Raw genomic sequence first — 23863 nt, forward strand, 5'->3', positions numbered from 1 at the left:
AGGTTATAATGATTTTCATTCAGTCAGGACTTTACCCTGACACTAGCCACATGCATTGCAGGTAGATTGTAGTAAAGCATTGATTAATGCCTGGTTTTAAAATTAGTTAACTGAACTTGTAGCCATTATTTTGTGCCCATTGTTGGAAACCACACGGCACGATGGAGCCGTTATACCAAGGATTTCTGTCGGCTCGTGTGTGGTCTCTCAGGTTTTGAAAATGGGCCGACAATCAGCCGACAACTCTAAGATCGTGTCGTGTGCGCTGGGCTTTACACTAAGGAAATGAGGAAGGGAGGATCAGTGAAGAGCACCGGAGTTGAGCCTTATTTCATTCAATGTCATTAACAGAAAGAGAAAAAGGCCGGAAGAGAGGATAAAGCCGATAATTAAAATGACGTCATAGTTTTAATTTATCGTACGATTAATTGATTTATCGTTTATCGCGACAGGCCTACTTCTTACCCTTCTAATTTTCTAATAAAGCCATGCAAAAACTCTTCAGAGATAATACAATACAGATAGGTTACTAGCACTCATTATTTTTAGATCAGTGTAGTTGCAAAAATACATATGTATTTTTTTTACATCTAGTTAGTTTGTGTTTTTGTTGGGGATGTTTAGAGAAATCAAATAGTTTGTTTTTTGTTGTTGTTTTTAAAGCCTGATCTACCTTGATTTGTGAGCAGCAAGTTGGAATCTGAAAACTCCTATCTTCTTCCTGCAAGTGAAAAGACCCACCAGGTGTCTTCAGTGGTAATTATTGTTAATCGGTGATAAAGAACAAAACGTAGCTATTTTGTTAGCAGTGAGTTTGTAAAGAAAACTAGAGTTTCTTCAACATATCTACAGTTCATTCAGGCTGCAACAGAGCGAGAGAAAGCAAGACCATCAAATAACATTAAGGCTGAATGGGATACAGCAAAGGTGCTCAGTTTTATCCTTTTGAGCTTTCCTTTAAAAAAAAAAGAATAAAAAAGCCAAATAAATTATCAACAGACACATGTAGCATGTATACACACATGGTGTGTAGAAAAAGAACTACCCTTAAACTTTTTGAAATATTTGCAAAAATGACTAGGTAATAATTTTTCTAGCACAAACCTACCACAAATGTTTAACATCACTTGTTTTAAAGAATGTATGGGGGCAACTTCACTTTAAAATCGGCTGATCCAAGTAAAATAAAATAAAAAAAATTAACATGAATCATTGATAAGTGAATAAACTGACCAAACATTGCAGCTCTCAGTGGGATAAAGATTGGTGAAGCATTTCAGTTTCAGTTATTCCTGTAATGGAAAAGCTTAGATAACATGGAGGAAAGCATGCTGCTGTTTCCATGCAGCATGTCTCAGCATTTCAATCCCCTCATTATAAGAGATTCTGAAGCCAGCCCCTTTTTATTGTTGCGTCTTTGTTTATTTCAGTGAGTCTGTAATACATTTAGGTATTCTTAGAGTGAAATTAGAGCAGACAGGAAGCTGATTGTGGCTACTCAAAGGGAAGTGAAGAAGGTCAGTTCCCTTCTACAGAGTACACGCTCCTGCTCTAACTAAACTGGACTGAGTGGTGCATTCCAGCATATGGCACGGTTCGGACAACAGATGGAGACAGTGTGAGTTTCAACACCAAGCAGACTTTTTTCCCATCCCCTCACAATTACATCAAAGTTGGCATCAGTTCTCCACCATTGGGTCTCCTCCTGGCTCATGCAGCGTGCACGAGGTATTCAGTCCCAGAAGTGCAGAGATCAACTGTGGTGTTCCTGAGAGTCGGCAGCTGACCCCTGCTCCTCCCTCCCATCACATTCCACTACTAACTAAGTGTCAGATGGCATCAATGTAATGATAGCCATCAAGCGTGTTTGCCTTTGTGTGTATTTGAGCAAAGACTACGCTCGTACGTGTGTGTGTGCATGAGGGCGTGTGCGTGTGTGTGGAGGCTGCCGGTGTACCGGTGGGTGTGTGTGACAACTGGCCTTTATAAGAACATTCCTTCTCCATTGCTGAACAAGCTGAGGTCTAATACAGTATGAAGGCAAGCTAAAATAAGCAGCTGCCTCTTTATTTAGACTGAATGGCAGCAGAGTTCAGTATTAAATATTTCCAATAGGGTCAGTGCAGGCTAATGATAATCCACCAATTCTTACATCAACTCTTATGTAAATCCCTTAGCAACTGTGGAACTGTTAAAACAATTGGAGGTTAAGGTGAAACCCTTTTGATCTGGACAGGATTAGGAGCCAAACTGTGCCCCTCACCCAAATGTGGGCCTCTGCAGCACCCATACCTCAGTAGTAGAAGAGGCTAATAGCTCTTAATCAAGATGTAACTGCATAACAGTGACTGTAAGACAGGCGAGTGACAAACTGGTGATAGCACCAAATACCAGTAACAGGACACAACTGTGCAACAACACAACCTAACCTAAAAGGATACCGCAAGTTCTCATAAAATGACCTATCGGCAGCAAAACGGAACCTTGTTCACAGCCTCAGTGCAACACTAATAATAAAGTATGCAAAAACTATGACAAAAATAGTTTCAATCGTGCATCATAGTGTAAGATGATAAGCTCTAAAAGTGTTTTTCTGTTTTAATTAGGATGTGCGATTTTAAGAATATAATGAAACTCATTCATAAATATTGCAATTAGAGTAGCACAATCAAATTGCAGCAATCATTGCAATAACAATATGGTGCTGGGTGCAGCATTTTATAAAATATTATATTAAGTGCACCACATTCAAAATGTGAATGCCAGTCCTGCTGGATGGACCTTCACTCAGCTCATAAGTATGTTGTTGGCATGCAAAGGTCAATAGATAATCAAACAAGCTAGACTGTATTCATGCAAACCTTTGCAGTTGCAGTAGTGCATGCACTGATAATGCATGCACTGCCCTATACCATCCAAAACTTGCAAACCACTCAGTTTTTAATTGAATGCAGATGCATTAGTCATCTGATGCACCCTTAGTTTGCAGCAGATGACTGAGTAGTCACAGATATTTTGTAAGCTGTGCATGAATGACAACAGAAGATCAGGGTAAAAATCTATCATTCAGTTCTACTCTTGGATCTGTAAGAGTATGACTTGCCCACTTCTCCTTTTTTTTGTCCTAATGGCCAGCGTTTACTAAAGTTTGAGTCAGACGTAGGGTTCTCACTCAAACTCTGGCAGATTGAGTAAATATTGACCCTTTTGATCTTTCTTGCAAGACAACTTGCAGACCAACTGAGCAGGTCTAACAGTTTCTGATTCCATTAAAAATAACAAACAGGCCTAATTATCCCAGGCTGATATGATTATCAGGGATTGTGACACACCCTAGCTGAAGAATTACACTTATCCTCTTAATTTACTGTAGCTCAGGGGCTTTTCGGGCTGTTACTCATAAGCATGTTACGGCTAGCAAAAGAATTGCATTGCATTGCATTACCGGGTATACCAGCTTTTAAATTCCTCATCGAACCATCAGCTTGTTTTAATATTAATATAAATTTTAATGCAATTATTAGAAGAGTAATTGATCTCTTATGTGTCCCCATGTATTCTACTCTCTGTGCTTTCCATTGTTTGATAGCAACACAATGACCTAAACAAAACGTGTTCTGATTAGCACATCTTTCAGTTTCTGAAATGTAGAGATGTCTTTGAAGTTGTGACTGAAATGAGCTCTAAGTGCAGGGACTAAAAATAGAGCGGCGGTTGATGGCTGCAGCTCGGACAGCTTGTACTGCTGCTGCCGCTTATCTGCCTCATTCATCAGGCCAGAGACCCTCATTAACTATGACCAGGGGATTCCTACCAGAGCTGCTGCTGCTAACCCACCCCTCCAGCAGCTCCACCCTAAGGCGCCTCAACACAGACCAAAAAAGAAAAAAGCTCTGGCAAATAAAGAGCCATACAGACAGGAAGTGGGTGTAATTTCCTCAGGAAGCTATCAGAGCCATTTCCTGTATAACCAATCACATGAGAAGAGAGTGAGAGAAGGCGAGACACAAAGAAAGAATCAAGAAAGAGAGTGAGAAATTTTGTAAAACATGGAGGCCACAAGTGTTTCCATAAGAAGCATGACAAAAATGCATTCAGTTTCATTTCAGGTTTACTTGAGCAAAACTGAAATGATTCAATTTTGAAAAGGACGAAGCTCCAGTAAGATAGTCTAACCTAAACGAAACGATGGATAAACAAAGATGCTGGAATACTGAGGTTAATCTGACTTTTTTGATGATTCAAGCATAATATTTGAAATCTTATGAACATGAATCATTTTCAATTAGCAAGATGAGAATATTTTGTTTCTGTTTCAAGCTTGCTCTTTTTAAAACGTGTTTGCCGAGGCGTTTCTTAGCAATGCAATTTCTGAGGAAAAGACTTGCTGATGCACAACAAAACACCTGCACTACACGTAATCCTAACAGTTCAAATTCCATCAATAAACTGACAGACAGAAGATAAGCAAACAAAACCTTCAAGACTGCCTCTTCACCTCCGCAGAGGATCAACTGAAGGAGGAGGCCTGTAATAGCTTTAGGTCACAGTGTAATCAAAGGTGCTCCAGTAAATGCCTCCTCCACATTGGCAGATGGCAATGATCATGTCTCAACCCCAGCAACGACCAACAATGTTGTGCATGGAAGAGATGTTAGTAGCAAGCTACTGCTTTCCAAAAATTACACTGCTTCACATTTGCTGATTGACTGTTTCAAGGAATAAACTGGACGTCTGACGAAGAAACCGAATTAAAGATCAGAATAACCAGAAATGTTTCAATGGACGAAAGTTGTACATTACAGGAAAGCTACTTAGTGGAGCCAAATGAATTAGGTTATTTAATGTTTCAAAAGAAAATAAGCACAGAAGATGGTTCTAACGGCAACATTGGGAAGTTGATAGTTCAGTGAAACCTGCAGTTTATTTAGTCTTACAAATTGTACAATTATTTTGTAAACTTGCATAACTAACATAACTTTTCAGATGTTTTATAATGGCATAATTGATCATCAAAAAAATACTTTACAAACAAAATGAAAGGAGGGCTGGTAATATGAGATATGGAAGAGGTAGGAAGGAAAAAGAGGAAAATGGTTCATTCTGAAATAAGAAACAAAGCAGCAGCAGAGGAAACACTTTAAGGAACAGGCAACGGAAATATCCAAGTATATGCAAGACATTTTGGCAGGTACAAGAAGAAGGTAAGTATCCAAAAACTGTTAGGTAATACACATCAGAGTTTGCTAATTACACATCTGTTTCCAAAAGTCAGCAAAGTATAACCAAGCACACACCCTCGGCTTGTCCAACCTTGACCGAGCAGCTCCATCTGCAGCTGGCAGAGCTCCGAGTTCACACACCCAAAACACCTCTCTGACTAGAGTGCATGTCTCCTGTGTATGAATCTGTATAGAACATGTATCCTTAGTTTGTAATATAAATAAATATCTAGTGTGCCTTGACCCACTAGCTCATGTTACTTTATATGAGCCAAAGAGCATAATTGGGAAATGGCTGAAAAAAATGGCTAAAAATATTTTAAACATCTTAAAACTGTGGTTTGATAATACAATAATACTTCAAACTCTGAACATCTCATGGAAAGAGAAATGGACATATGACACAAGATATGGCTGTCCACCTCATCTCTACATTTCAGCACAGGTAGGAGATGGGACAAGATGGCAGCAAGGAGAGCATTACTCAGAGAAGCAGTGAGGAAGTGCATGGTAACTCTGGAGGAGCTGGAAAGACCCACAGTGAAAGATTTACATTTATTAAAAAACCTGGCCTTTATGGAGGAAACTGAAGCAGAGACCCTTATTTTCACAAACAGTTGAAAACCAGTGTGTTTTCACTTCACATGATGCACTAACTATAATCTTACAAAATGTAAGAAAAAAAAAAAAAGTTCCAAGGATGCAAGTATTTTTGCAAGACATTGGGAGTAGAAAGTGTCCACAGATGCAAGAGGCTAATTTCAAGGTGCTCCTTGGCTGGTGGATAGTAATATTCCTTGAACAGGATGGGTGGATGTGTGAAAAGTGAAGGATCTGAAAATGACTTAAAGGTAAATACTCTGAACTACACATCACAAATGTAGAGCATGTTCACAATCCTAAATCAGGATTTGTAACTTAAATCACATCAAATTTGTTAAGGATGCTTGATGTGATCAGTGACTTCAGTTCAACTATTGACTTAGATAAGATCTTAATCTGATGCATGTGTAGCGCGCATCAGCATTACTGCTGGCTACTGTGTTGACCTTGTGGCCCCTTTGGACAACCACAGAACAAAACTTTCATATCATACTTTTGTTTTTCCCCCACCCTGACATGTTTGCTTATTTCACACATACAAGGACACAAATACTTTTTAACATAAGCTTCACTCGCCGACAAAATATTTTACAAAGTCTAATTAGGTTTCTAGTACTGAATGCGGAAATATTCCTACCCCTTTGCAAAATAATACAGTTATAATACAGTTGACATGTGTCACATGACTCCTAACTCTTTATGCAAGCAGTAATACACCAAAGTTGACTTAAAACAAAAAAGGTCAGGAGTTGCCTATATTCAGTGACCCTCACACTTGGGAGTTAAAATAGAACCTGAAAGGAAACTCCATCTAAAACTTGAAGTTGGACATTTCTGGGGGAAAAAAGCAGCCTTTTGTTTAGTCAATCAAGACGTTAAAGGGAAAGAAACCATTTCTGACTAACTTCGTTCTTTAATCTCAAACATAAGCTTTGTGATGACAACAGTACAACAGGACTGATCCTAAGATGTGGGCGTTTACAAGACAATCTAATAACAGACACAGGGGAGGTGAATTGTGGGAAATGTCCTGGAGGTTTGTTGTTTGTCTCTAGACTAAACCTCTGCTGCATCACTATAGGCTAAATTTCCTGAAAATATGCATAAACTTCACAAAGGCACTCAGCTCTTTATACATCATCGCTTTAGAGATAATTTCTCCAAAACAAATTAGGCTTCCAGAAAACACAAGTGTCCTAATTTAAACTGTTAAAGATAAGCCTTAATTTTTTCACAGATAAGAAATTTCAAGATAACGTCTGCCTGTTATTTCAGTGTCATAGAAAGGGTAAAAGAACAGCGGCTGCAGCTTTTTACAGGGAGCAAAGTTATCCCAGAGATCTTGTCGCTGCCCTGACAGTCGGCAAACACACCAGCAGCGCGTACAGGGTGAGATACTGGAGATACTGTTGCACAGCTGACTGCATGTACGAGGAAGTCAGATCATGAGTTGGTGAGAAAGGGAGTGGCTCCTCCTTAGCAAGGGTGTTAAGAACATGACAATATGCCTAGTCAGGCCTATTTCTCTCTGCGCAAATGAACTGTATCCCTGCCATTCATTTATATGCCCCTAAAGTTGTCCCTTTTTCTTCTCTTCTAACTTTCTTCTCCTCCTTGTCCTGCCTAACTAAAGCACCTCCTTCTATTTTCACTCTAAGACAGCCAGTGCATTCATAACAGGTCGACAAGAGCCAATTACATAATTTAACAAGCATTACATAGCTGCTAAAATAAGATTATGGCCAATAGCTAAAGAAAAACACAAGCAGGGTTCTTTTTTTGTTTTGTTCATTGCTTCACACAGCATGCCTTACACGCTGTTCTTTGTTTTTGCTGCAAAAAGGAAACATACTCCTGTAACATTGTTTTAGTGCAATAAGCTTATCGTGGTTTTCCTTGGACTCGGCTGCTGCAGGGAGTCGATGACCTTCTATTCAGACATTTTTAATGATATTGAACAGCCACATCCCCCTAAATGTCTGCACAAGGCTTTCCAGAGTCTGTTTACATTGTAAAGATGATAAACGAGGTATCCCAAATAACAAGCTGCGAATTTCTCCCACATCCCTGCACACACATCCAGCACAGCTTAATAGGCTTTTGGCTTATTTGCTTGTTTCCTTTCAGCTAAAGCTAACTCCAGTCTCCTACTCCAACTAGCTGCCGCCCCCATCCGCTCTCGCCTCCTCACCCCCATAAAGAGGTCAATGGCCTCATGGAAACAGTTGATAGGCCGGGGGAAATCGACTGGCATGGATTGGCAGTTCAGAGTGAACCTCCAGCTTGGCCTAACTGCTTCCATGTGTATGCGGGAGAGTTTGGGTATGTGTGCAGCTGTAATTGCCAAGATTAAACAAAGAAATCTCTGATTAGCCTTTTTTGGCAAAAAAGAAAGAAAAAAAAAACCTGACCCTGACTCATTCAGTCGTTCAATTATGTGCATTAGCGTGTGCAGCAGGTTCATCTGAGCTTCAGCTGATTTAAAAAAAAAGGCACCAAACAAAGCTGAAATACCAGGGTTCATGTCAAATATTCCTGGAAGGAATGTCGGGCTATCCAGAATCAAAGCCTGTAAGCCAAAAATGCCTCTGCACTCACACAAAGGTGCACCTTGGCTCACAATGCTGAAAATCTTAGACCCATGATGTGCATAACAAAAAGGCAATAAATGACTCAGCCCAGTCCTTATACCATCTACGAATAATTATATCGAACGCTACTTTTTAGAAGTGCATTCATATCTAAGGAGAAAAAGTAACTTGGCTCTGACCAGTGCTGACATTTATTACTCAGTAAAATAAACTTAAGTGAAAACAGATCTCTCCTCATTTAGCATCATGTTTCAATAGCTTTGAAAAAGCATCCAGATTAGCCACAAAGCATTGATGTAGATGCTGTTTTTCACACCAAGCCACAAAGAGAGAAAAAAAACACTAGAAGCTGATTAGAATCGCGATTATTGACTTGCTTTCTTTACAATAGCAAACCTAACAGTACAGATGAGGCAGTTAATCATTCAGAGATCTGAACCAATCAGATTTTCACTTGATTGACTGACTGGTGATCAGCAGGTCAGTTACTGAATAATCAGATTTTTTTGCATCAAAACAAAGAACTCCAACAATGTCCAGGTTGTAGATGCATAAACTAAAAGCATGTATGCTTTTTTTTCTTTTACTTTACATGTGCTATATAATACACATATATACACACTCAATACAATAATGAAATCAATCTAAATTGTAATCCGTAGCTCAGACTACATAGAAAATCAAACATTAGTATCAGCCAGAAGCAACCCAACTGTTTAATCTCTACTTAATACGTTCCATGAAGGCCTTTTAATAATTCATCTGAATAAACTAAGAGAAATACAAAAGAATGATTACCATCTCATATGAAGATGGCAGAATTTAATATAGTTATCAGATAAAGTAGCAAGGAAAACAATATTTCAAGAGGTCCAACTATAGAGAGAGAAGGTTGTTTTTATCCTCTGGCCTCCTAATGGATGGTGCAATATAAATAGTCTCCATCTAATAACAATGGCATCCAAATTATTTTTGGTATGTTACAATGCCAAAGCACTCCTCAAAAAAGGTTTTAAGAAATGATATACAGATTATTTTAAGCTGGCAATGATTACCTGCTTTATTTTTGTGGCTTTCCCCTCCACTAATTTATTTGTATGTGTATGACTTCAGCATGCAGAACTCTCATACATGTCATATTTGATTAAAGTTCAATCTGCACCAAAAAGCACAAACTGCAAGCTTAAATGATAGGATGGGGTTGTGTTTAGGTCATATAAAATGATAAATCTTGGTGCCTAATAACAGAGTGGAAATGTTTATTTACAGAGTTGTAGCCCGTGTGTGAAAAACAGACATTTATTACATTAAGACTAATACAGGACCCATTGTTTGGGAATGCCACAGTTCAACACACAGTCTAACACACTGTCCTCACACATTCACTTCACTGAAGGACCTTTCAACCCCCACGCTCCTCAAAAGTAAACATCGTCTGCGGAGTCCAGTCTCGCTTTTTCCACTCAGACCATCAAATGAAAGAGCTCATTCTCTGTTTCCTCTCACTCACACACACTCTGTCCCATCAGTTCACCAGCCATCCGTCTGACTCACACTTAACCAGATGGATGTAACCCTTTCCACTTGGCACTTTCCCCTCCCCTCCCACGGTATGCAAAGAAACAAACCGCTGCAGCTTCAGGTTAAACTTCCACAGATAAAAACCTCTAATCTTCAATGGGACATTTAAACTAGACTGCATTCAGCATCTGTGGGGTCCGAGGCGGTCATTCACTTACGTATGGGAGGGTGGGTAGGTTAACGTCACCCCTGCAAACACTTCGACCACACAGGCTGTGAGGTGAACGGGCCTCCTTATCTGACTCAACAGCAGAGACCGGCAGGTGAATACACTGAGGGTCTTGTGTGAGCAGATTCCTGCCTCGTGAAGGTATCAGGAAGGAAATCATCATAATAGATGATGAGCATGCTTTCATTGATTATTATTGTCAAATATTACCTATGATGCAGAGCTTGTGCATTATAATTTATGACAAGCAGGAGAGACAGATCAAGGTTAGTGATGGCTCTGAGAACAGGTGAGAAAATGGAATTTTATAATAATTTGAAAGAGGATCAAATGTTGCCAACCAGGCAGTGCATGTGATTAAAAGCTTTAAAAGGTTTACTGAGGTGAATTCCCACCAGCCCTGTTTAGTCGGCTTTAATTGAACTCTAGTCCGTTTGGCCAGAAAGTCCAGTTCATTTGGGGTAGTGTGAATGTTTAATTAAACTCTGATGTGGACCAAAACAGCAAAAATCTGGTCCACCTAAAAAACCCAGTCTCTGTCTAGCTTAAATAAACTCCGGTGTGGTTTGAATGCATATGTGCATGCTTAGCAGACCGGAGATTGCTCCAAAAGCAGGAAGAATACTATAACGCAGGGAATTCTGTTTAATTACCACCAAAACAAACGTGAGTCTACGCTAGCAGAAGAAAGGGCTTGTTATCTTTTAGGAAAGAGAGCGAGAGAATTCCTACAAGGACTACTCCATTTTTTGTTTACACTTTGTTCGCCTCTTCTTCAGAGGTTTTCATGTTATTTCCTTTGGTGGTTCTTGGTTCAGCTCCACGACAGGTGAGAGGGTGAATAGGTTTTCAATTAGTTTGAATCATTCGACAGTGCAGTGTGAAAGCGAACCGGGCCGGAAAATGTAACAAAAGTAATTTTGGACCCCAATAAAACAGAATCTACTGGACAAGGAGGTGTGAAAATACCTTTTAAGTCAACAGTCTTTATTCTTCAAAGAAAAAAAGGAAAAGAAGATTAATCTAAATAGAGTTGGCTGAGGCCAAATTTTGCAGATTTGTTTTAAATTGAGTGCCGGTATTCAGTTTCTGTTCCTACATATAACAACTGCACAATAAATCTCAGGAAATTCTGATCTGACCTGTTTAGTTTTGGTGGTTTGCCCTTTTTCTGGAGTTGGCCTTATCTAAGAACAAGTTTTTAAAAACAGTGCTAGTAGCCATTTAACATATTTTAATATATATTCCTCTCTTCGGGTTGTTTCCCAATGACCGAACTTAAAGAACCTACCAAATCAGCACACAATGTAACATGATCTACATCTAAGGTTTTAAATAGTTGCTTTGTTTGTTTTAGCCAATTCTAGTTTCAGCAAATAGTGATTGACTGCAACAAATCTGATAAGCTTGCTGACAGGGAAAAAGTACTCAAAGAAAATGGTGAATGAATCAAAGTAAATAAATTGATGCATTTATTTTCTTGTGGCCTGAAGTCAGTATGTGTCAACAGCAAAATGATGGTGTTAAACTCTACGTAATAAATCTGCTGCTGTAGCGCCAATGATCAAAATTATATCCACAGAGTAACAGCCTAGGCTACATAGAAGACGAGGGAAGTGCAGATAGAGCAAAATAAAGTCACACAAACAAGACTTGCCTGTTTTTTATTTGGTTAATGGGAAGGTATCCAAAGTTACTAAAAAAAAAAAAGCAAAGTCAGCTCAAATTATTCCAAGTAGTCTATCAATGTGAGACGTTTATGTCAGAGTTTCATCTGGAGTACCCTTTAAAAGCTGTTTAAATAACCTCATCACATCCTCAAAGCATCTGCAGTGGGCCATTTAGATAAAAAAAAAACCAACAGGATAATAAAAATGAAGCAGCTTAAAAGGAATTCAGTCATTGTTAAATTTACTACATTCACCTGTGGCGACATGTCTCCTGTTCTGGGTTGACATTATTTCCATTGTTCTGTCTACTTCTGTTGCTCTAATGGACAAAAGAGGCAGTTGACCTCAATATGACTTCCTCCCATAAAATGACTGACAATATTTTTCAAAGTTCAACTCAACCAGCAAGCACAAACATGTAATGCATAGATACCTATAAATAGATCTATACCTCAGTATCTGCAAACCATGAAACAATGCTTCACCAACCCCTGGAGGTTTTCCACATTCTGGCACACTACAACCACTGACCGTGCATTTTATTGAGATCTTATGTGAAAGATTAACATTAAATAGTGCATAACTTTGTAATCAATGCTTGAGTCAACATTATTTAAAATCATAAATAATGATTGTTTCTGCAGGTCTTTTAAGCTAGCTCTCGGTCACCTTTTGTCCTCTAAACGACTGAACTTTTCTGCCTATTCTTTTAACAAGAAAGTTCTTGTCAGATTGGATGGAGAACATTTATAAAACGCCTTTTTTTAGATTTGCCAGCGATTCTCTATTTGATTGACATCTGAACTTTGACTAGGACATTCTAACACAATAATATGCTCCAACAGAAAACACTCTGCAGCTTTTCTGATCACATGTTTAGAATTACTGTCCTGTGGGAAGGTGAACCTTGACCCCATTCTCAAATGGTTATTAGCGTCTATCAGGTTTTCTTCAATGATTGCAGACAAAGAAAAGCTTCCCCGTAGGATGATGCTGTCATTCCATATCTCAACAGGGGACACCTGGTTCAGGGTAAAGTGCAGTGTTAGCCTTCAAGGCCAACAAGATAAATGTATAAATTTGCTGATTTCTAAACTGCAGCAGGTTGCAGTGGATCTTATTTAGGTGTAAACAAGGGGTTGAATCCAAGTATAAGACATACATTTTTTTAGATATTAATTTAAGGAAAGTGAAAACAATTCATCTTTCTCCATCCATTCTACAAAAAAATATTTCTTTGTGTTGGTCAATCACAAAATAATAAACCAAACTGTGAAAGAATACTTTCTGTACTCTAATACCAATACAAAGACTGTTCAAATTAAAATGATCTACTTTAACAACTTAACTAACCGCTCACAAATCTTCTTTTGTACATTTAAATCCATGAGCGATCTGTGCAAACAACTGCAGAAACACACTGTGGCACGTTGCAGCTTGCTGCCTCACAACAGCACCGAGAACAGCTGTGGTTTTTAGATCGGTTTTAACTTCTGTTGTAGGTGCAGCATGGCAAAACCACCTTCCCGTCAACTCCCCTGCATGCTTATTTGTGCCTTCACCCCCACTCCGAACACTGAGCTCATTCAGGAGGAATCAGTGGACTTCGGTGCTGACCCGCGGAGACGAGAGGAGCAGCCCGGTCCGTTCTGTCTCTCATTATCTGCTGCCTGTTCGTCAAACTAACTGCAGCCAGAGAAGAATACCTGCGTTCACTTTGAAGTCCGTGCCTGACTACAGTAAATTATTAGCTCTCCTGCAGCACAGCTCCAGGCCCTCAAGACACCCCCAGGCTGTTCAACTGTGGGTGCCCTTACCTGTCATTCCAGCTGTTGGGCATCTCTCATTGAGGCTGACAACTGTTATGCCTTGCAGTGGTACTACGCAGGTTCATCATTCTACTTTCTGAGAGGCAGTTGATGTGGGCGAGTTTATGCAGGTCTATAACAATGGATAGAGCGAGAGACAGGGAGGTTGGGGGGAGAGGTAGGGGGAAGAGCGGCACTGCAGCTCAAATTAAATAGCCAACATTCCTTTAAAAGGAAGCGAAGGTAGCCTTTGGGTTCCAGACAAGCCTTAACTTGCAGAGCATGGGTAAAAGAAAAGAGATGACAAGTGCAGCGCTCCTTCCAGTCTGACAGAGTGCAACAGGAAGTGGCAGGGCCTGCTTCACACGGGGCTTCTCGAGTGCAGCGCCTGGCTGAGAACACGTCACAGTCTCCAAAACCACCAGCGCCAACCAACACCCTTCCCAAACAGCTAATAACGAGCAGACTCAATCGTTCTAAACATCCAAAAGGGAAAAAATTATAACAGTTTGCCCTGACAGAAGTTCAGGAGAAATACTCACACAAGAGTGACAAACTGGCTCCACAACCTTTTCTTTGGAACGTATGATTAATAAAATCTTAACCCACAGCGTCTCACCAACTGAATCTTCAGTCGATGACGGCAATCGGATAATGAAACTGCTCTGCTAGACGAACAGTAATTGGAGCTTCCTGTGAAGGCAGGAAACCCTCTGCAGCGCTGAAGGAAGCGACGTCCGTTAGGTTTCGCAAGGCAAAAATCATCACTGACAATCAATTATGCATAGACACAGATTATTGACCTCTGTCTGCACTGAGGCGCCCAGTCTATACCGTCTGATCTGATGATGAGTGGTACAGAAAGGCAGCAGGAACCCACAATTTCTCATGTTGAGCAAAAACAGCATTGAGGGGAAAAACAGCTGATTAGATCTGGTATTTGTTGTTCCAGGGACTGTGACTGAATGCTTGTTTTAAAATTACAGATATGGCATAAAAATTCTATTCAGCAATGGCAAGATAATACAATGACTACACTTCTCTGCAGAAGAACATCCACGGCCTGGCTCCTGAGTGAACAAAACCTGGCAGGGTCAAGGAAATAATTCATCCCATGCACAAAAGGAGAGGTCTCACAATAGGACAAAGATCACAAGCCAACGTCTTTGTTTCTGACCTAAATTTGTATCTCTATATCTATTCATACCTCTTGATATTTTACCTTTGTCATGCTGTAAGTGCAAATGTGAATGTAATTTAGCCAGTAGTTGGCCACTACACTAAAGTGGCCTTTATGGTGGACTGGGATGAAAAAAGACATAAGAAGTGTGTTAAGAGTTTACCACAAGCAGTAGTCTGTTGTGACAGATGGGAACAAAAACAGACATTTTTGGCAAAAACACCAACCACACTGTGAAACACGGTTGTGACATCAGGCTGTGGGAAAAGACTACAAGAAAAGATGGTCAGATTTTAATAGTAGATGAGCATGGCTAAATATGGAGCAATTCTGGAAAAAAAAATGCTATGTTCAAAGACTAAACACAGACTCAGCTTCCAGGAGTACAATGACCCTAAACATACAGCCAGAGCTACAATGGAAATGTGTAAGCAAATTTATGTGAACCTTTACAGTTTACAGTTAACATCTTAAACTATTTTGCAAATAAAAATGTCCAAAATTGTTGGTTCCTATAGTGCAAAGCTGGCGGACATTTGTCTTCCACAGCATGCGGTTGTAAATGGTTTCATAACGTAGTGACTTAGCAGGGCTGAATATGGTCAACTTCTGCCTCTGCTGAGAAAAAGCATTCCACAACATGATGCTGCCACTATCATGTTTCAGCTGGAGGCTCTCGAAATGTCGTTTGTTCACAACTGTTCTTAAACACCTAGAGCCTTACCAGCAGCTGAGTTCACTCATATTAGCTTCCACACAGGTAAACTTTACACAGACAATTTGTTTGCAATGCATTTTATTTAGGTGCATCAGGATAAATGAAGATAAATTCATGACTATGAATACTTTTGTAAGGCACTGCAGTTTGTACGAACGTTGGTAGTTTTTCCAATTCCCTTCCAACGTTTTCTCACACCCAGACCCTTAACATGTAGCTGCATATGGTAACTGTTCTCAGAGCAGTGCCGGAGAACGCAGCTCTCATTTTTGCCAACTTTTAGCCTTGGTCGGCCTGTTTCCATTGAGCTACTTTGGCTTGATAAATTACAGAGAAAGGAGGGGCGAGCGGGGGACACTATTTGAGGGAGATAAAAACATAGATTTCACAAGGTCACCTGCAATAAACCTCCCACTGACAACCCATTACACAACATGCCTCCCTTTGGGAATATTAAATTGATTTGTGGTTTTAGGATAAAACCGAAGCCGACTCGAATAAATCCAGAAAACACACAACATAACTCCGCTGCTGCTACCTGAAGAAGTTGTCTCCCAACTGTCTGCAAACACAATGCTCCTGACAGTGAGTCCAGTGGCTAAGCAGAAATAGAAACTGTCCGTGTGGCATGCGAACTGTCTGAAATGTTGAAATTAAGCAGTTTATTAACGAGAATGCATTTAGCTGCAGTGCAGTCAGCCATCCGAGCAGGATTCCTGTATGTGGACGCTACCGTCTGCCGCTCGGGCTGTGAGTGAGTGGTGAGGGGGAGCAAAGCCATTACTCTCCCGAGAAACAAATATCTCTTCCAATGGCGACTTTAAACTCACCAAGTAGAGGCGAAAAAGCTCCAATAGATCATTATGTTGACTGGAAATGAGTTTAAATGATTTACTCACCGGCTAATATAGAGAAAACGACGGCCGTAGCGTTCTAATGGGTTTCCTGTTCGAAAGTTGCCGAGTGTCAGTGGAAGAAAAAAAAAAATACACTACGCGGAAGTACACATCAAAAAAAAAGGAAAAAGCAAAGAAAAAAGGGGCTCACTGTAACAAACTGTCAAAGTAACAAAGTAGTGTTTAAAATTAAGCAAATAGTTACATTTTATTTTATACTATTGTGAAACGACACTACTGTTTCTTTTATGTTTCTGTGTGTATTCCTAGTTTGCCCGTGATATAAAGATGTGAACGACTTGTTTCCGCACTGTGTTACACAGTAAACAGTCCCCACCTATCCCTCTGCCAACCTGAACCACATCTGGGTTTACCAGGCCCACATTTGTGTACATGATCATATTATTTTGGCCAAAATACAATATAACCAAGCTCACGTCAACAAATGCGCATATTCCCATAGAAAAGTGTGAATGGTGAATTTGTTAGATTCTTAGGGACAGCTGGAATATTATATAAAGAATATAATTTTGCGAGCGATTTTTTTAGTTATTAAAAAATAGTTTACATCTATGTCTATTTTTTTTAAGATATACATAAAATATTGCTTATGCTGAAATAATTTTAGTGTTAATTTATTCTAACTCTACTTTAATTAATTTGATAAGTTATATTGTTTTTTTTCTTTCTATGAATGGCATTCCTTTGCTTTATGTGGCTGTTGATGAGGTTGTGATTGTGTTGACCGGGCTTAGTGTCCAAAGTAAACATCTTCTTGATTAATCCTGTTTATTACATTCCCTTAGCGCCACACTGTGGAAAAACATTGCTCCTACTCAACCAGGGTTTTACTTACAGTGCCCGAAGAAACAGCTGACTTGAGCTCTGAGCTAAAATAAATAAATAAATAAATAAGAACACTCAGAATTTAGTAAAATAAATAAATAAAATTAATAGAATTACGTCCTGGAGTCAGGCACATGTTCTCAATAAACACAACTCATGAATGAATTTAAAGATGCATCTTCTGCAAGTAAATGAAAAAAAAAATATCTAGAAGGATCTCCTAAGAAGGGAATAACTGCATCAGGTAAATCTTTTTTTTTTTTTTTTTTATGATTTGCATCCTTGCAGAATAAAAAGAAAAGGCTCATTTCAATGATCTGTAAACTGTAAGGGTACAAGCTTTGGGAGCAATTGGTCTCCATATTTCCTAAAAACCCTGCTACAGCTAAAATGTAAAACATAGCGTTACACAGACTTTTTAAAAAATGTTTTATTACATAAAATAGAAAATAAAAATATTTGGGAATAATTATAATATATACTACAATTAATTATTATTATTATTATTATTATTATTATTATTATTATTATTATTATTATTATTATACCTGTATTTTATTTCAAAGCTACCTTGTTAACTTATTGAAGTAGTTATCACTGAGTTGTATTAAAAACGGTTTTATATCCTACAGCAATTAATGATGATTTAATTTATGAATGGATCTGTTTATTGCTATTACCTAACAAACAGATTTTCTGTTTTGTAATTTAGAAAAAAAAATGAATCAGAGAAAAATTAGGAATAAAAAGTCAGACAAACACTTTTGAATATTCTTTTGCTTTTGAATATTTTTTAAAGATGATGGATATTTTTTGTTAACTGATTTACAAACCAAATATTTTAGATGTAATTGTAGAAACTCTCAAATACTTGAAATTAATATCCTTTTTCTGCATGTGTATTTTCTGCACCTAAATTCCGATTTGTAAAACAAAGTAGACTAAGTAGGAGGAAAGAGTTATATATTTAAAATGTGGAAAAGAAGAAATAGAACATAATTTAAAAACAAATTATGAAGAACAAATTACTCAAAGTTAAATGTTCAGCTTTCAGAGGCCCTTTTGATATTCAGGACAAAATGTGCATTGATAACGAAGGGCTTCTAAACAAAACTCAAGCACACATTTGATCAGTTATTTCTGGATTCATGATGTAAGCATAATTGTAATTGGCAATTACAATTACCAAAACATAATGCACTTCTGTCTATGTATTTACACACTCCTTTCACTTGAAGAACCATAATGAAAGTTTGCTCCCTTCCCATTTTGTCACCCTAATTGCTTTCACACAAGTCCGTTCATTCATTCCATAAACTCACCAATAGCCTGCTATCCAGAATAATATTTATTGCTTTTGAAGATATTAATCTTTTTCTTCTTCTTTTTGCAAATTCATTTTTTCCCTCTTTACAGTAAAATAAACAAAGATGATCAGTAGACTCACTGCATTGTCATTTTGTGATGTGTACACACACATACACACAGGAAGGAAACAGTATTTACAGCTTGGTATTTCACACCAGGGTGACTTGTGACCTTTCCCGGAACAACTCAACAAAACATAAAGCTTTACAGTAAGTTTACAATAGAGCTTTTACAACGGATCCTTGAAAGGGACACTGTCTGGCAAACCAAAAGCAGCTAAAATGAAGAAACTGTACAACAGTGTCAGAGAAATAATTTTTTTTTTTTGCAATGTTTTGAAACGGTTTGTTTCTGCAGAGATGGAAAAAAATAACACCGACTGAAAAATAACCAAAGCAGATTTTGGGGGATAATTTAAAAAGATGCAAAGACCAATAACAGTAATATTTGACTAATTACAATAGCTTCACACTGGCTTAATGCTAACTAGAAAAAATACGTTTTCCAGTGCTTTTTTAAAATCCAAAGGTTTTTTCCCCACCGGCCAAGTCGTAAAAATGATGAAATTGGACAATTACTGGAACTTGGGTTGACGGAAATCAGAAATCAAAAAGCATAAGCTAGAGCTCTTTCTTCGCTTTCAGATCGCAGATCTTCTTCCGTTAATAGTTTAAACCTTGATACACCGACGCTTATAATTTTCCAACATGTTTAAATACTCAAGTAAATCACAACAATACAGGTAAATCTTATCATAGAGGAATGATAATTAAATGTCATGTACACCATATTAAAATATATACACAGAAATATTCATACAAATTTTAAACTGGTCCAGCTTACTCATCTGTCTTTTTCATTCCTGTTGGTAAAAAGTGCAGCAACAAATAAATATTCACACAGTGATACAGTTGAAACTGAATAAATAATGTAATTTTTGTATTTGAATAAAAACACTGCGTTTACAAACAAACAAAATAAAAAACTTTTTTGGGAGGATCAGTTTATACAGAATACAGTGTGTTGAAAACTTATTAAAACTCCTTTTACCTTTTCTTATGTTTCTTAGTCCCATAGCAATTACAAAATTCCAGATGTTCAATTAAAATGTTTTTGATCAAACACAAGGTAATGAATAGATGAAAAAAAAATCATGGTTTTCAAAAAGTGTGGTGTGCATTTATTTTTAATAACCCCTTTACTGTGACACCTCTAAAACAAGCAAAAAATCCAATGCAACAAGCAGCCTTCAATTGTCACCAAATTAATATTAAGACCTCAAAACCTACAAAGACATGCCAGTGCAGCTAAACTGACAGAGAAACCAACAGAAGACCCGTGATAACTCTGGAAGAGCTGCAGAGATCCACAGCTCAGATAAGATCTGTTGGCTGAACAACTATCGGTAGTTCACTCCACAAATCTGGTCTTTATGGAAACATGGCAACAAGAAAGCCATTAATGCCAAATCATCTTAAGAAGTCACCCCTCCATGTAGGGAACATTCAAAATATGTGGAGGAATGTGATATTTTCAATGACACCAAAATATATATATATATTTTTAACTAGATGCAAAGTGCTATGTGTGGCAGAAAACTAAGATCCTGAACGCAACATGCCTACTATACAGGATGAGAGCAGCAACATGATGTTGGGGTGTTTACTTCAGCAGGGATAGGGAAGTTAAACTACGGTCAATCCTCTGAGAAAACCTGCTAAAAGCTGCAAAAGACTTAAAACTGGAGCAAAGTTTCAACTTCTAACAGCACAGCAACCTTAGTCACACAACCAGAGGTACAATACAATGATTCAGGTTCGTATGGATGAATTGTTTAAACCCTGTATCTATGGTGATATTAATGAATGCACTCCGTTCAGTCTGACCAAGCTGGAAATATGTTGTAGAGACGAGTGACAAAAAAAAAAAAGACTCCAGATGAGCAAAGTGGTTGAAACATTTTCCAAAAGATCAGCAGCTGTGATCGCAGTGAACGGTGGTTTTAAAATGTTAAATTTAGAGTTGCTGATTACACATGCACACAACACTTTTTGGATTTTCAGCTGTAGAAGCATTTGAAACTTGCATTTTTTAAATCAAGAATTAATATAATAACATACTAAAGTCTGTGCTTGTAGTGGGACGAAATGTGAAAAAGTTCAAGTGGTGTGAATACTTTTCAAAAGGGACTGCATTAAGTTAAAGCCTGTGAAAAGTATTTCCGAAGACAACCACTAGATGGCAACATTTGACTATGTCTTAATAAATTACATTTTAAACGTACTTAAATATGAATATATATGAAGTCCCAAGAAATCAAATGCATATTTGTAAAATTATAATTTTTTTTTATTATTCCTATTTATTGGTGTATGCTCATATTTTTACAGCCAGAACTGATCTCCAATTTACCACCTTGTCCTCTTGTCAAAGCTCCACTACAGACAGCAAATTGAAGAGTTCTTGCACTCACTCAGTGTGAAAAATCAAAACAGAAAAGGCCAAATGAAAAAACTGACACCTTAACAGCTAAAAATATTGTATTATAATCTGGAGGAGACAGCAGGGTGATAAGTTAAAAAACTTACACAGCAAACAGGGAAACAGCAGTTTCAGAAGTGGGGGACTGAAGTGCTTCACCTGGAAAAATAATACTCAGAAGTCAACAAAGATTTGACTGATTGCAACAGGAAAGAAGAAGAGAGTTATCAGAGCGTAGACCGGTCAGGATGATCAGAAAATGTCTTAGCTGTGGATCATTTTCAGAGTCTCTGCCTCCCTGTGTCTGTCATGCAGAGCCATGGAGGGAGAGAGTGATGGAGGCAGGGAAGGAGGTGGAGGAGTAAGGGGCATCAGGCTCTTCAATGGATGAGGAGACACCGGTGGGGGGAGTGAGGTGATAGGAGGAAGCAGGCTCCCTTTCTTTCCATCCAACACAAGCGGCGACCGGCTCACCAGGCTGGACTCTTTCCCGATGCCAAAGTCATGCTCGTTCTCGTTGTCCGAGCTGCAGTCGCTCAGATCCGTTATCTCCAGGTCTGAGTCTGATTCGGGGTCCTGCTTCACGCCACCCCTCCTCTCGGTGGGGCTCTGCTGGCCCGTCCCGGCTCCGAGGCTGACGGCTCCCAAACCCAGACCCAGGCCTGTGCTGGGAGGGTTTGCCTCCACCCTCTCCCTCTCCCCGAGTGTCGCCCCATTGCCGATGTCAGTCCGACCTATCGGCAGGCCGCCTGGATAGGGCGGCAGGCAGAGCCGAGCCGGCTGACCACCCGCTGTGCCGTTTGTCCCGCCAGTCTGCCCCGGTGCTCCCCTTTCACCTCCGGCAGCCTCCCCTGGGGGAAGCAATGAGGAAAAGGGGTGAGGCAGCTGGGAAAGGCTGCTCTGCAGAGGGTTGGGGTAAAACTGGGAGGGGTAGAGGGAGCCAGGGGGCAGTTTGGGGCAGTTATTGAGAGAGAAGGCCCCTGGGAGGTATGGGTTGAAACTCCAGGGGTAGTCAAAGGGCGGGTTGCGGGGGTACGGGCCCAGCAGGGAAGGGGGTTTGGAGTAGCACGGGGCACCTAGGAAAGAAGAGACCCAGGAAAACAGAGGTTAACTCTCGGAAGGGGGCAAAGGTTTCCTGACTTACAAGATCCAAGAATGTTCACTAATTATAACTAGGATTTGCAATTCAAATCAGCTGCCATGGGGGCTAATTCTGGCACAGTTGCTTTCAAAAACCTGATGGTTCATTTATGCATGCCAGTACTGTGTTATACACCCACTTCACACTGCTGCAGAACAGATGTGAGCACAAAGAGTCTGCACTGCAGTAAAAAGTGATTAAACACAGCTCAGATCTTACAACTGATTATTATTACACATGGTTCTGAGAGCAAATATTAAAACAGATTTTAAAAATGTCAAATATGTTACTAGATAATATTAGATCAGACAAATGCGCTTCATTGTTGCACCGCATTTTAATTCAATTCCTTGTAAGCATCAGTTCATAACCCAAATAGGAGGTAAATCTGAGGTGAAGCTGCAATTCAATTTTAATGAACAAACAAATACATTGCCTCTCAACCAACCCGACTTCCTTCCAAATGACAACCAACTCAGAGATTCTGTCTCTGCTACACCCTCCACCTCTCTCCAAGTCTCACTCTTTCTCTCCCTACCACTCTGTTATTTACTATGCAGGGCTAATTTGACAGCGCTGAAGTCTGTGCGTGCTGGGCCTGGAGTAGCTGGCAGACACATGAATATTGAATCAGTCAGGCAGGCCTCACTTGCTTATGAAAACACAGTAATGGGCGCCCACAGGCCACAAACTGAAGCCTGCACCCTCAATTAGGGCCTTCCTGCCTGGGAAGGGATTAGGACAGCAGGGACACATGGGAGGAGAGAGGAGGGTGTGAAGGGAAGAAGGGGGGGATAGGACCTGAGGACAAACAGAGGAGGGAGGAGAGGTGCAGGTTGGGGTGTGTGTGCGTGTGTGTCTGAGTGCGTCTGTTTACATGCTACCTTCTCAAGCTTGTGTAGAAAAGAGATACAAGCATAATCAGATGCATAAGACGCAAATCCGCGCAGCGTTTGTTGACACTCGTTTGCATAGAAGAAGGAAGATGAGGATGCCAAGTTACAACTCAAAACAGGAAGATGATTTCTTCAACCTCGGTCTTGTCTCTTACCTCTGCTCGCCTGCATAATTCACAAGTTAACCTGGCCTCTCTCACCTGCAGCACAGCCTCACTGCAGGCTGCTGTGGGACCGCTATCGCTCTTATTTCCTTTAACAATAAATGTTCATGCCTCTCCATATCCTCAATCCTGACTCTGTTTTCCCCCTTTCTCTCCCTGCACCTCCTACCTTTTGTTTATGGTCTTTTCTCTTCTCAAAGTATACATTCAACTGTTTCTGGAACGGCTATAATTTCGTGCTAGAAACATCTCCTTCAACTCACCTGAACCGAGGAAAGGGAATGTGTCCAGTCTCAGTTTGTCTCCTTCAGGTCCCGGCGGTGCGGAGCCCCGATCAAACAGGGACGTTCCTCTGCCGCTGTCTGGCAAACGAGGAAACAGGGACTGTATGGCCTAAGAAACAGGAAGGGAGAAGAAAATGTTTAGAAATAGTTTTGATCCGCAAATATGAAATTTGATTTAACAATATTAATATATTTTAATATCCTTAAAACTATTTCTAAGATTTGGTTTACATTTTGTAATGTTA

General features: G+C 39.4%; 2 protein-coding genes across 11 annotated transcripts in view; both read right to left on the reverse strand.

Moving 5' to 3' along the window:
• arhgef1 (Rho guanine nucleotide exchange factor (GEF) 1) overlaps positions 1-16560 on the reverse strand; it is a 48625-nt gene extending 32065 nt beyond the window's left edge. For 5 of the 8 annotated variants that reach the window (XM_032557659.1, XM_032557658.1, XM_032557656.1 and 2 more), the window contains exon 1: positions 16442-16556. The gene's annotated coding sequence lies outside the window, so the exon portion shown is untranslated. Of the gene's footprint in view, positions 1-14186; positions 14205-16441 lie in introns of those variants that run through there. The other 3 variants (XM_032557654.1, XM_032557660.1, XM_032557655.1) reach the window with 3 other exon arrangements.
• A 2059-nt stretch (positions 16561-18619) lies between these two features.
• erfl1 (Ets2 repressor factor like 1) overlaps positions 18620-23863 on the reverse strand; it is a 52558-nt gene continuing 47314 nt past the window's right edge. For all 3 annotated transcript variants that reach the window (XM_032557696.1, XM_032557695.1, XM_032557697.1), the window contains exons 6-7: positions 23598-23727; positions 18620-22209 (exon numbers count right to left, since the gene is read on the reverse strand). In XM_032557696.1, coding sequence (XP_032413587.1) covers positions 21398-22209; positions 23598-23727 — 942 coding nt within the window. In that variant the 3' untranslated portion in view covers positions 18620-21397. The remainder of the gene's footprint in view (positions 22210-23597; positions 23728-23863) is intronic.

This window comes from Xiphophorus hellerii, chromosome 3, assembly GCF_003331165.1.
Source record: "Xiphophorus hellerii strain 12219 chromosome 3, Xiphophorus_hellerii-4.1, whole genome shotgun sequence".
In the NCBI taxonomy this organism is placed as follows: Eukaryota; Metazoa; Chordata; class Actinopteri; order Cyprinodontiformes; family Poeciliidae; genus Xiphophorus; species Xiphophorus hellerii.